General features: G+C 34.2%; 1 protein-coding gene across 1 annotated transcript in view; it reads left to right on the top strand.

The window, feature by feature from the left end:
• LOC107300475 (transmembrane protease serine 7-like) overlaps positions 1–11,938 on the top strand; it is a gene marked incomplete at its 5' end in the record, with an annotated part of 25,287 nt that extends 13,349 nt beyond the window's left edge. The window contains 9 exon segments of the mRNA XM_015829801.2: positions 852–1,020; positions 1,876–2,012; positions 3,191–3,298; positions 3,411–3,515; positions 4,226–4,336; positions 5,804–5,981; positions 8,069–8,337; positions 10,886–11,022; positions 11,765–11,938. Coding sequence (XP_015685287.2) covers positions 852–1,020; positions 1,876–2,012; positions 3,191–3,298; positions 3,411–3,515; positions 4,226–4,336; positions 5,804–5,981; positions 8,069–8,337; positions 10,886–11,022; positions 11,765–11,938 — 1,388 coding nt within the window.
• Between the last annotated feature and the right edge of the window lie 958 nt (positions 11,939–12,896).

Raw genomic sequence — 12,896 nt, 5'->3', positions numbered from 1 at the left:
CCCTGCTCTGTGAATGTTTACATGTTATGTTCAATTAAACCATGGCAACATGTAATGTTTGTGCATTATTATTTTCAGCAGACTGTGTTTTTCTATTGTTGTGACTTAGATGACGTTCAGAGCACATTTTATGACCAATTCATGCAAAACTCTGTGTTATCCCAAGGGGTTCACATACTTTTTCTTGCAACTGTATAAGACTCCAAAGAGAGATCTTACCAGCAGTTATAAAAAAAAAGGTCACCAATTTCCTGCAACACCTACTGAAGGTCAATGCCATTCACAAGGCACAATACTTGTAACATTGCAACACTGTCATTACATATATTGCAGGAATATCTGAAAAATTCAGGAGGATTTTCAACCAATGTGCACTTTAAACCCAAGAATACACTAAGACAGAAGCTTGTCCACCCCAATGATAAAATACCCAGACACAAACTGAGTAATGTAATTTATGCAGTACAATGTACTGAGATATGTGCAGATTTGTACATTGGAGAAACAAAACAACCACTTCACAAATGCATGGCACAACATAGGAGAACAAACCCATCAGGACAATTTTCAGCATTTACATTTGAAAGATCAAGGTGATTCTTTTGAAGACAGCAAAGTCCAACTCTGGGTAGAGAAGACCACTGGTTTGAAAGAGGGATAAAAGAGGCGATTTATGTTAAAATTGAACATCCCTCTTTCAATAGAGGGGGATGGATAGAACACCACCTACTGTATCTGTTTACGACACAGTCCTTTCAGCAGTTCCAAGAAGGTATTTTATTCTTGTGGCATATAAAATAAGTTCTGATAAAAAGTATTACATGCCCCTATTTCTACACAGTAAAAGTTGCCAGAAAATTTATTCCCTTTGAAAAAAGAAAAGACAGATATTTTTATTCTTTCTTAAAATCAGGCTTCTCAGAAGAACTTTGGTATTGCGCTGATGTTTCATAATTATATGATCAGTGAAAAAAGCATTAAAGGCTGTGAACGTGGATGGTGGAAAATTAATGAGCTTATGTAAGTGTGTTCATATATTGTAAATCGTTTAATGGTGCAGGAATAAATGAAAAGAATTGCATATGAAATAATACACTTATGAGTTTTTAATGTTACAGTTATAGAAACATAGTTTGACAGATAAGGAAGGGTCAGTATGGTTGTCTCTTTGTGATAATTTAGAAAGTTTTTTAATTATCACTGCAATGTACAAGTTGTTTCCTTGCAGTTCATGTGTGTGTGTGTGTGTATGTGTGTGCGCGCGTATCTTTTAGCATATTGTATCAATACTACATAAAATTCAGGAGGCATAAAGAATATAACTAAAGATGTGTACATTTGTATGGAGAAATTTAAATTAGTCTTATCAGTCCTTAGAAGCATGTTTTACTGTAAAACAAAGGAACTATTGTGTATTAAAACTGATAATTAATATGATTTAATTATTTGTCCATCAAGCAAGGTATTATTAGTCCCAACAGATAAGCTAAGTAAGACATGTATAAAACACAAAAACACGTTGGGAAAATGCTAGGTGAAAGATAAGAATTTGATCCTTATCATTTTTCTCATCCATACATTAAGACAGGAGGAAAACAAAAGAAAGTGGGTGCAAACTTGGAGTGGAATAGAATCAAAATCTGTCTTCAGTTAGGGAAATACAGAAGAAAGTACTTAATGGTGATCGCAAAGGAGAATCATGGAAACCTTTAGGGAATAAAATAGAGCATTGCATAGAGATAATCTACTGCTAGGTGAAGCTTTTGGCATGTAGACTTAGAAATGTGGTAATGCAAAATTATACTGTAACTATATTATACTATTCACCTCTTTGCAAGAGATGGTCTGCATAAGTTTATATCATCCATTTTGCAGGTATTGTGGCTACTACATTGATCATCAAACAATATTCCGTGTGGCAAACGTGGTGGTTAACATGGAATTTCAGTGTAGCTCCAAGCTTTCTGAACAGCCCTTTCTTGTGGAATATGGAAGTTACAATATCAGCCAGCGTAAGACTGACTGTAAAAATTATTAGAAAACCTTACTGGCATGCAGATGTATCCAGCTATAAAGATATTATCTTTTCTTAGCTTCTATTCAATATCTACCACTTATAATTAAGGAAGCTTGATGTGCTAGATTCAAAAGATGTGTAACTGTATACTGCAGCAAATTGTCATATCAAAAATTAATCTGCTAAAATTGGAATGATTTGATGATCAGGTGGAAGGTTTTGATTCATTTGTGTTAGTCCCAATGGATGTACTGTAATTATAGCTGCACTCCTAGATTGTTTAGAAATCTTGCATAGCATGAAAACTAAAACTGTAATATACAATGGGTATAAAATGAAATTGCACGTTAATAATAAAAATATAGATAATTAGTTCATTTCAGATATTATTAACATAATTTTCTTTCATATCTCTTCATTGATACGTGGACAGATGAGCTGAGTACTGCTACTAGAAGTGCTGAATAATTGGGAAAGAAAATCCCACTATTGCTCATTTTCATGTGAACGACTAAAATGAGGAAGAAGCATCTCTCAGCCTAAAATAGATGATGGCACATAGAAAAAAAATGATTTTCATGTTAATCATGATTTTTTGTAGAACCCAAGTGACACCACTTGAGAAAGGCCACTCTAAAAATACAGAATTAGTTTTATTATTCTTTCAATCTATACCAGTGTACCCATAGGGAGATATGTAGTTTATTCCTGAGTTTAGATTAGAGGATAGAAATGGAGATCAGAAAGCTACAGAAAGAAGAAAATTGGAAATAGATACTACTCAGAGAGACACATTAGAGCTACAGACATTTTTTAGCTTTCCCAGTCCAGAATCCAAGCTCTATATAGCTTTTCTTGGTGTATAGATCGTGAGAAAATATGAATTACAAATGAATCCTGAAAATAAATAAGTTTCAGCTTGTATCTTTCATTATCTCATTTTTACAGCAGCTTGAAAGTAACATTTCTACAACTTTATTAAAAGGAATATTCAGTAGGACAGTTGGCTCTTTGAAATTAATAGCAATAGTTCTAGAGAACTATTTAATCATGCTTATATTTGGACTTATTTTCTTAAAGCTCCTGCTTGCTTTCTCATAACTTGAACTTTAATACAAGAAGTTTATAGAAAGCCTGAAGTCACAGGATTTTTTTCCCCCTTTTGCCTTTTAGCTTGTCCATTTGGATCTTTTGAATGCCACAGTGGGTTATGTATCCAACAAATTCAGCTTTGTGATGGGATCAATGACTGCTTTGATGAAAGCGATGAACTGTTTTGTGGTTAAGTATCTGTAGTGTGCAACAACTAATAATATAGTAATAATTGTAGTTGGCTGCTTTTTTGTATTGCTTCTCCACGTGATATGTTGCTTATCTTCTTTTGTTTTAATAGACAAACAAAATTGTAGTAGCAACTTCTTAACACAGCACCATTCTTTTATCTGCGATGGAATAAATAACAGTAAAGATGGTCAGGATGAATTACATTGCACGGAAAGTGAGTCCCACCCTACAAACAATTAAATGTATCTCATTCTGCATTCTGTAGCAGATTAGAAATTAGAATTGTACGCAAAAGTATCTACAATTGGGGACAAGCTAAATGGCAAGCACAGCGATAGACTGAAGCCCCATCATTTTCTACATACATAGATATTCTACATGTGTACAAATGATGAACCTGTTTAGAAGCCTTTGGTTCAAATCTTGCCTTTGGAATTCACTGGCAGGTTCATGTTGCTTCATGTTGTTTCTTTAACACATCAATCTTATCCTGGCGTACAAAAGTAATAGAAATTGCCTACCAGTTTATAAGAACTAAGTGAGTTGTGCAAATGTGTGGAAAACCAACAGGAAATATAAGAACAGTAAAGTTGGAAGATTAAAAAAAAAAACTTTCTAAAGAAAGGAAATGGAAATGTGGGCATTGCATTGGGGCTGTAGAAGGGGCATCTGCAATGGTGACCACTAGCTCCAGAATGAGGAATTCTGGGAGTTGAAGTCCACACATCTGAAATTGCTGAGGTTGAGAAATGCTGCTCTGTAGGATTCTTTCACAGATGGCGAAATGGTTTGTTTAGTTTACTTATATTTACATTTATACATTTATACCAAGGGTGAGGAGTGTTTACAAAAAGAATTCTTGAATGACTGTGCTGACTTTTAGACAACTGATATTGTTTGAGCATTACAGTTATTGCTTTTTAGGCATTCCCTGTACCAGCAATACTTTTAAATGCAACAATGGTATTTGCTTCAAGAAACAAAATGCGAAGTGTGATGGAATCTTGGATTGTCTTGATCAAAGTGATGAAAATTGTAGTAAGTACAGTATATTTGAAGGACATATACAAGTATATTCATACACTATATATTCATTGCCCTTTTGGTCTAATCCTCATTGTTTTTATCAAACATACACAATTTTATTTATATTCAAATTTATATTTCTAATATTTAGATTGGTGGGTTTGCCCATCAAAGATTGGAATTGACTACCTTCCGTTTCAATTATTATTTCATTAAGATAAAACAGTTTATAGCTTTCAACCTCCCAAGAATACTTCATAACTAAATAATATATTTTGAGCTCTATATAGACAGTAAAGGCACTGGGATGGAGATTATCTAGCCCATCATTAAAATTAATGAGATATGGAGATAATCTTCCTTTATAAAACAGTTGCCTGTAATTTTCTGTACTTTCGAAGTATTCCATAAATACTTTGCATAAATTTACTTTCAGCCATATATATTAGAGCAGTGATTCTCAACGTGAGCTATATTATCTCTAGGGAAGCATGCAACATTTCTAGGAGACCACAGTTTTTACATGATTCCATTTAGAGCAGGATATCCAATCTTGGCAACTTTAAGACCAGAATTGTCCAGCCAGATGAATCGAAGTCCACAAGTCTTAAAGTTGCCAAGGTTTGATACCCCTGGTTTAGATTAATAAGCAGTACAGTACAGGTAAAGTACTTTTCCCCCAGCTAATAATCAGCCAATTTCAACAATGAAGTACAACACAAAAGTCTCAGAAGATAGTGACAAGCAAAAAAAAAAAAAAAAGGGCCAAGAATTCCTGTACTAGAGCACCAAAATGAAACATAGTACATGTCTTTTGCTATTATAATATATTATTATGTGTTATTTTTTTTCATGGGCCTGCAGCTAGGTAGCTGTCTTCTACAAGATCAAACCATTTTCTAAAGTGTATAGCTACTTTGCTAGGCAGTGACTTTCTATAAAATTCCTCCATCCCTTAGGAATTACTAGTTCTTTAATGCATGTTCTCTAGATATGCCACATAGCTGAAGCTATCTGAAGTGTGGCTGGATAATGCTTGGAGTAGAGACCAATGAACCGTTCCATGGTTGAGGGTTTACACAGGTTGAGATTCCAGAGCTGCTTGCTAGGGATAGGTTTTAGAGCCCTTATGAAACATGTAATTTTTAGTGAGACAAAGGAAGAATTATTAAACCCATAGAGAGTAACAAATAATGTCAATTTAATTTTAACTGACTATAATTTGTAGGAGCTAGGACATTTTGTCCCGGCACAAGGTACCGTACTTCCTTGTCCTTTTCCCATCCATCACAGACTCTGGCATAGGTCAGCTCCTGCCATAAGCCTGAAAAGATTGGATACCCTTCTGGATATGCTGTGCGGCATTTCACAAAAACAAATAGGATAGCAATTGATTCAATCTAAGTAATTAAAATCAATTGCTAGTGCAGTTTTGCTGGGCAAAAACCATGCTAAATTGTTACATTCTTTCAAAAGGCTGTGGCAGTCCTAGATACAGCAATGCTCACAACCGGATTGTGGGAGGTTCTGAGACCCACGAAGGAGAATGGCCCTGGCAAGCCAGCTTGCATTTTGCTGGAGTTGCTTATTGTGGAGCCTCTGTGATATCAAAAGAGTGGCTTCTCTCTGCTGCCCATTGTTTTCAGGGGAACAGGTAAGAAGATAAAATTATTATAATAGATATTCCTTTAATCTCATGTCACGCATGTGATCTCTTTTAGAGCACAGAGGTGATATTGTTTTTCCCTTAATCTGCAACAATCAGCCATACAATGCAATTTTGACATTACAACATTCAATTATAAAACTAGTTTAATAAGCAGGGCATAAGATTGTTCTGTTCTTAGCATTTCAATATCTCCCTTTCCTAGGGCTATCTATCTCCTGGATGCAAAAATCCAGATGACCACTTGATGAGAGCAAAGAAATATAGAAAATGTTAATTACTAGGTGCCATCTAGTGGTTGTACAGATTTTTGAACCCTGGATGTGGTAGTCTTAACTCTTCCACATTAGCCTGTAATAATTCTTTGTGGCTCATGTTATTCAACTTCTTCAGTGCAAATATAGGATTCCCCCACCACCATATGCCCGATTCACTGTCACAAGGAAATGGCAGAGACTGAAGAAAAGACAAGGGCATCAACCACAACTGAATGCAGTCATGTATATTAACTCTAGAAGTTTTCCAGAAGCCAATGCAGATTCTGCAAGTTTGTGTATCTAATGAATCAATATATGCCCCCTTTTTTCCAAGGTGAAAAAGGGCATCACACAGGCATAACTGCAATACAAATGGGTACAGTAACACTGTACACATGTATATACATTCAAGTGTATTCTTATATATATTCAAATCCATGCACACACAGATAACTTGATATAAGCCTGCATACAAATTTTCCCACATGTCAATATCTGTCAAAGGCCTCTGATATTTTCATATTTTCTTGCTCACTTACTAATGCAAATGTCAAATTTCAAGAAGTATAGGAGTCTGACATCAGGCTGTACACTGAAAGGACTCCATTATCACAGGCCTTAGCATAAAAGGACTTTAGAGAATCAGCAGGGTAAGTCCACAGTTATGTGGGCAGACAAATGAGGGACCAAATGCTTCCCAAAAGACCCCAATTAGAAGTTGCAACTTATTATTATTTCCCTAATTGCTTAGTTACTTAGAAACAGGGAAGAACTCCTCAAGATATCCAAGTTCCAATTTTACTGTCTCTTTTGTGCATTGTGTCTTAGAAAGTCTTTTTCCTCTTTTTCTTGTTCCTACGTCCTTTCCCCTCAGCTGTACTTTTTTCTGAAGCAAATAGATATGGATTGAAAGCTCTCAAAAATTGTATTGTACTCTTACTGTTTTAACTAACTGTGTATCAGTTTTGGTACAAGAGTAGTCACTTAAAGTGAAATAGATCTCAATGTCTCTACTACCTGCTTCCTTGCTCAAACAATTCATTTAATTTAAATATTTCTATGACTATCCGGGTTGCTTCTGCAACTCTGAGTGGCTAAGAATAACTAAAAACATAACTATAAGATTAAAAATAACCACAATACTATAATGTTAATACAATGCAGCTGAGATCCTCAAGACATTTACATTCTTCAACTATACAGTGGTACAATTGGCTCACTTGACGTCTTAATTCAATGCCTGAGGGGATAAGAATATTTTTCAATCCTTTTGGAACACTGACAGGGTTGAGGCCATCCAAATCTCAGGGGGAATGATGTTCTGCAGAGCAGGCATAGATATTGAAGCAGGAGACAGAAAGCCAGTTTCATTCTCCATTCTTGTTAGCTGTTATGAATCCCATTTTAAAATATGGGTTTAAAACTTTTCTGGAATAATGTTAGCCTACGATAAGGCAAAACTTATATTCCAAAGAATAAAACACAACCATTGAAAACACTTGTGCAAAACTACATTTTGCCTTTTCCCTGGTCCCATCCCAAGGAGATTAGAGAAAAATTAGAAAAAGGTGATCCCCCCCCCTCTCATAGACCTTTAAGTGAAGAAGAAAGAAACAAGACCTGTTCTTAACATATTCAGAATACCGACAGAAGAATGCTATTTTTCATTTGCTTGCACTGTACCTGTAAATAGGGATCACTAGTGGGGAACAGCACTGAGATATAGGCATAAATTTCTTTTGCCTCAAGGATTTAATAATAAATGCTTGTTTTGGTCATGTTCAATAATAGATATTTGAATGTTCTGTTTTCATTTAGGTTATCAGATCCTAGAATTTGGACAGCATACTTGGGAATGCACACACAAGGAAAAGCCAAATTTGTCTCTACTTTGAAGAGAATCATTGTCCATGAATATTATAACAGTCAAAATTATGATTATGACATTGCTCTATTGCAATTAAGCAGCCCTTGGCTTGAGGCAATGAGATGGTCTGTTGGGCCTATATGCTTACCTCCCATCATGCACAATGTGTACCCTGGAGAAAAATGCTGGGTAACAGGTTGGGGACAGAAGCAGGAAACAAGTAAGCCCAGTGCATTGTATCATTCATTCATTTGTTGCAAATAAACAAAGGGCTTATGTAAAAATAAGAAATGGTCAGCAGCATTAGAAGTGGTGCTTTCATTAGAATGACTATAGCAGTGCCAGAGCATTTTATGGTGAGTTTTGCCCTTTTTGTCTATATTACAAAAATACAACAATACAATACAATACAGCCATTTATCCGAAATGGTATAGGGTTTCCTGCCTGAGTAGGGGGTTGGACTAGATGACCTCCAAGGTCCCTTCCAACTTTATCATCATTATTATTATTATTAAAGGAGCAAAGCTTGATGCTAGTTTTACCATTCTAACCCTCCTTGCTTTTCCTTTGGAAATACCTGGAAGTGCTTAAAATATCTTATAAGTAAAATTGTTTAATTTGTTTAACAAATACTTATTATTAAAAAGAAAATTTAAACACATGAGCCAAAAGAATTATCTCTGGGTTTTTTGAAATGCCCATTTTATAGAATGGCAACTGGTTTGTCATGTAATTTGTAATAGCTTTGTTTTAAGATTATATTCTTATATCTTGATATCCAGATATCCATATCCTGATATTTATTTATTTATATTTCATATTTCTTAAGCACCCAGCTTCCTCAGATCTATGTGTATGGCTTATGTGTCTGAACATATATATAATAAATCATTAGATCACAATATATGTTTTCCTAATTTCTCAAATTTACTTAAAAAAAGCCTTTGTACATAAGTTTCCCATTTCTTAATTTCTTAAGAAACTATTTTTAACATAGACTTCTCTGGTAAGTTCTCTATTTTTCAGTGCAGCATTTTTAATCTAAACTTTCAACTCTGAATCTATGCAATTTCCAGAAAAAAATATTCTTGTTCAAATGCATTTCTTATTTAAAAAAAAGAAATTAGGAGGAAGGTAAGCAAATTTAGAACCAGAGTAAGACATGTAATGTGCTAGTAAATTCTGTTCAGTGTTATCTGTTGTAAAAGAATCTAATTCTATCATAATTAATATATACAGATCTCATCTAACATCAGTGCTTCCAAGTATCTGTTCTCGCTTTGGAAATCAAAGTGTAAAAATTCAATGAATACCATTTTAAAGATTCTTTGTAAATTGGGAATACTAAGGGGAAAAAGCATAAAACATTTAAAAGAATCTAATTTCTTAAACATTCTGACCAAATAATTGTTTTTTTCAAGAAATACTGATGATCCTGAGTTGGGAAAATCTTTGTAGACTAAGGACTGGCAACATTTAATCACAGGTGGACATGTTCATGTATGCATATACAAATACACACACACACACATACAAACCACTCAGTGATTCTTAAACAAGATCAGCAGAAGCCAAAATTAAAACTTATTTTTAAAGATAATTGTTTTTAATGGCCAAATTCTTGCAGGATGATCAAATCTCAGTGTTCTCAATATTCTTAAGAGATTATCATTTAAAATTCCTGGCAAGCCCATGAAACTCTTGCAAATTTGATAGATTATTATATAATATCAAAAAGCTAATTACATTGAAATTTTTGCAGAATTTGGTAACCTTGTACAATTGGCTCATTCCAAACAAAGGAAACTGGATACCTGCAACACTGAACAGTGGTGGTGCATACCTGTAACATTTGCCAGCTTCTCTACATATGACATGGACATAGTTTACTTTTTCACAAACTACAACAATTTGGGCCAATCCAAATGTTTCAGTTTAAGCGATGTCTGAAATCTGGAAAGCAGAATGCTATTTTGAAAATCACACTATAGATTTGTTATTATTAGTAATGTGAATAGTTTAGACTGCCTTATAATTGTTTAACCAGGCGGTTTAATTCATCTTCAATTCCTCTATCTACCACATGGGCCTAACTCTGCTCCCTTACAACATGGGGTTATTACATGGATTAATGAAATAATGTAACAGTTTTAGAATACTCTAAAGCAGTGCTTCTCAAATGGTGGTCTGTAGACCTCCAGAAGTCCTGAGATACTTTCAAGGGATCTACAAAGTTAAAATAAATAAATATTTTTAAATTTCTCAAATTTTATTTCTAATACATTTAACTATCAATAGATATAACACACATAAACCAAAATTCTTTGAGGGTCCGCAATCATTTTTAAGAAGGTAAAGAGATCCTGAAAACAAAGCGATTGAGGATTGCTTGTTTAAAGTATGTTATGTTATTAACAACATTTCTTGGAACATAGCCCTTTGGATTTCAAAAGATGTTATTCTTAGGAAACAATAAGCTAATAGCTAAATTCCAAGTTTACATAAAATACAAATGAATACATAATTTTATTTATCATTTGTACTGTGTATTTTTAAAATAATTCACTATTCTGATGTTTTATATTTTGATGCACATTTTATATGTTGTTTCTATGAATGTTATGCTATGCCATATGAAATAAATACATATGAAACAGTTTGTTGGTTTATGCAAAATGATGCTGTATAGTATAATCATGGTCAACATTAAAAATGAGGTACTGGAAATGTTTTTTTTCTTACTTTATTATGCTTTTCCCCAATCTAGATGATGACACACCAGCAATTTTGCAGAAAGCAGAGGTGGAAATTGTGGATCAGACAGTTTGTCATTCAACATATGGACTTATCACAAGTCGCATGCTGTGTGCTGGAATAATGTCTGGAAAAAGGGATAGCTGCAAAGTAAGGATTTCACTTTTTTTGGCATGCATACTTGCTACCCTTCCCCCCTAATAATCATAGATTTGGGAACCACCTAGAATTCATGGTTATAGGTTAGACTGGGAAGCTGGGGAAAAAAAACCAGAAAAAGGCTGGGGAAAATCACTTCTGTACTGTTGCCAGGAAAATGACACGTCATTTCAATAAAATAATGAGAGGTGAACTCATGAAATATTAACTTAAAAAATAAGAATCTTCAGTCTGGTGTTTTTTCCCCACTTTTTCTGTTTTTCTGTTCTCTCTTCTTTCTCTCTCTGTTTTGTCATGGTGAACATTTTCTCAGAAAGCTTGGGACTACAACTTCCAGAATGCATACCAGCCAAGATGAACTTAATGACTCTAATAAAATGATAAGTTATTCAAGGAATATCTAGATCATCTTTCCTACTGAGTAATTTTCATACTGGAAGATAAAATGGTTCCCTAATCTGTGATGAACTATACTGTTTCACATTATAGATAAACTGATGGGCCATAGAAATAAAATTCAAATATAGGAAATTAGTAGTTGATAGAAAAAAATCTAGATTAATTATAGTCATATCTATTTTAATGATGTTTTATTTTTTTTCTTGTCAACTAAACCCTTTCCATCATTAGTTGTATGAACAATCTTATCACTAAAATAATACTGTCATGCATACTGTCTAGAGAAACATTGCTCTCTAAATATTGTTAACTTTTTAAAATAATCTCTTTTTAGGGAGACTCTGGAGGACCTCTTTCATGTCAAAATAAAGGTGATGGAAAATGGTTTTTGATGGGAATTGTTAGTTGGGGCTATGGTTGTGGAAGACCCAATTTCCCGGGAGTGTACACAAGGGTGTCAAAGTTTGCTACGTGGATACAAAAATACATGCCTTCAGTTTTTAGCTAGTAGTGATTATATTCTGGAGGCTATAATAAAATCTTTATTAAAAATATATTTAATAAATAATTGTGTTTTTAATTGCATCATGAATTTAATCCCCATGACTACAAAACCTATGGTACACAATTCATCTTAAAACAGTCTAATAAAGTTTAATAAAGAGAAGGATGAGGGATGACATGATAGCAGTGTTCCAATATCTCAGGGGTTGCCACAAAGAAGAGGGAGTCAAGCTATTCTCCAAAGCACCTGAAGGCAGGACAAGAAGCATCAGATGGAAACTAATCAAAGAGAGAAGCAACCTAAAACTAAAGAGAAATTTCCTGACAGAACAATTAATCAGTGGAACAATCTGCCTCCAGAAGCTATGAATGCTCCAACACTGGAAGTTTTTAAGAAGAGACTGGACAACCATTTGTCTGAAATGGTATAGGGTTTCCTGCCTGAGCAGGGGGTTAGACTAGATGACCTCCAAGGTCCCTTCCAACTCTATTATTATTATTATTATTATTATTATTATTATTATTATTATTATTATTATTATTATTATTATTATTATTATTATTATTACTACTACTACTACTATTACTACACTACTACTACTATTACTACTACTACTACTACTACTACTACTACTACTATTATTATTATTAACCACAACTGCACACAATATTCCAGATATAGTTGTGCCATTGATTTATGTAAGGGCATTATATTAGCACCCTTCTTTTCACCTACATTTTTATCATTCGTAACACACTGGCTTTTTTTTAGCAGATGCATACTGGGTCAACCCTTTTATTGAACTGTTTACTATTAGTTCTACTATTGTTGGTTAGTAGCATCAAGCTTCTGTGTTAGCAGCTAACAAATAATCTAGCTTGATCACTCAGCAATGAGACCCTGGTGAAGCGGGCACAGCAGCATCTGCATTTTCTGTGTTGCATGAGAAAAGTTCCTTCCC

Source organism: Protobothrops mucrosquamatus, unplaced genomic scaffold (genome assembly GCF_001527695.2).
Source record: "Protobothrops mucrosquamatus isolate PMUCROS unplaced genomic scaffold, P.Mucros_1.0 scaffold7189, whole genome shotgun sequence".
Taxonomy (NCBI): domain Eukaryota; kingdom Metazoa; phylum Chordata; class Lepidosauria; order Squamata; family Viperidae; genus Protobothrops; species Protobothrops mucrosquamatus.
The sequence above is the reverse complement of the archived record's forward strand: the minus strand, read 5'-3'. Positions and strand labels throughout refer to the sequence as shown.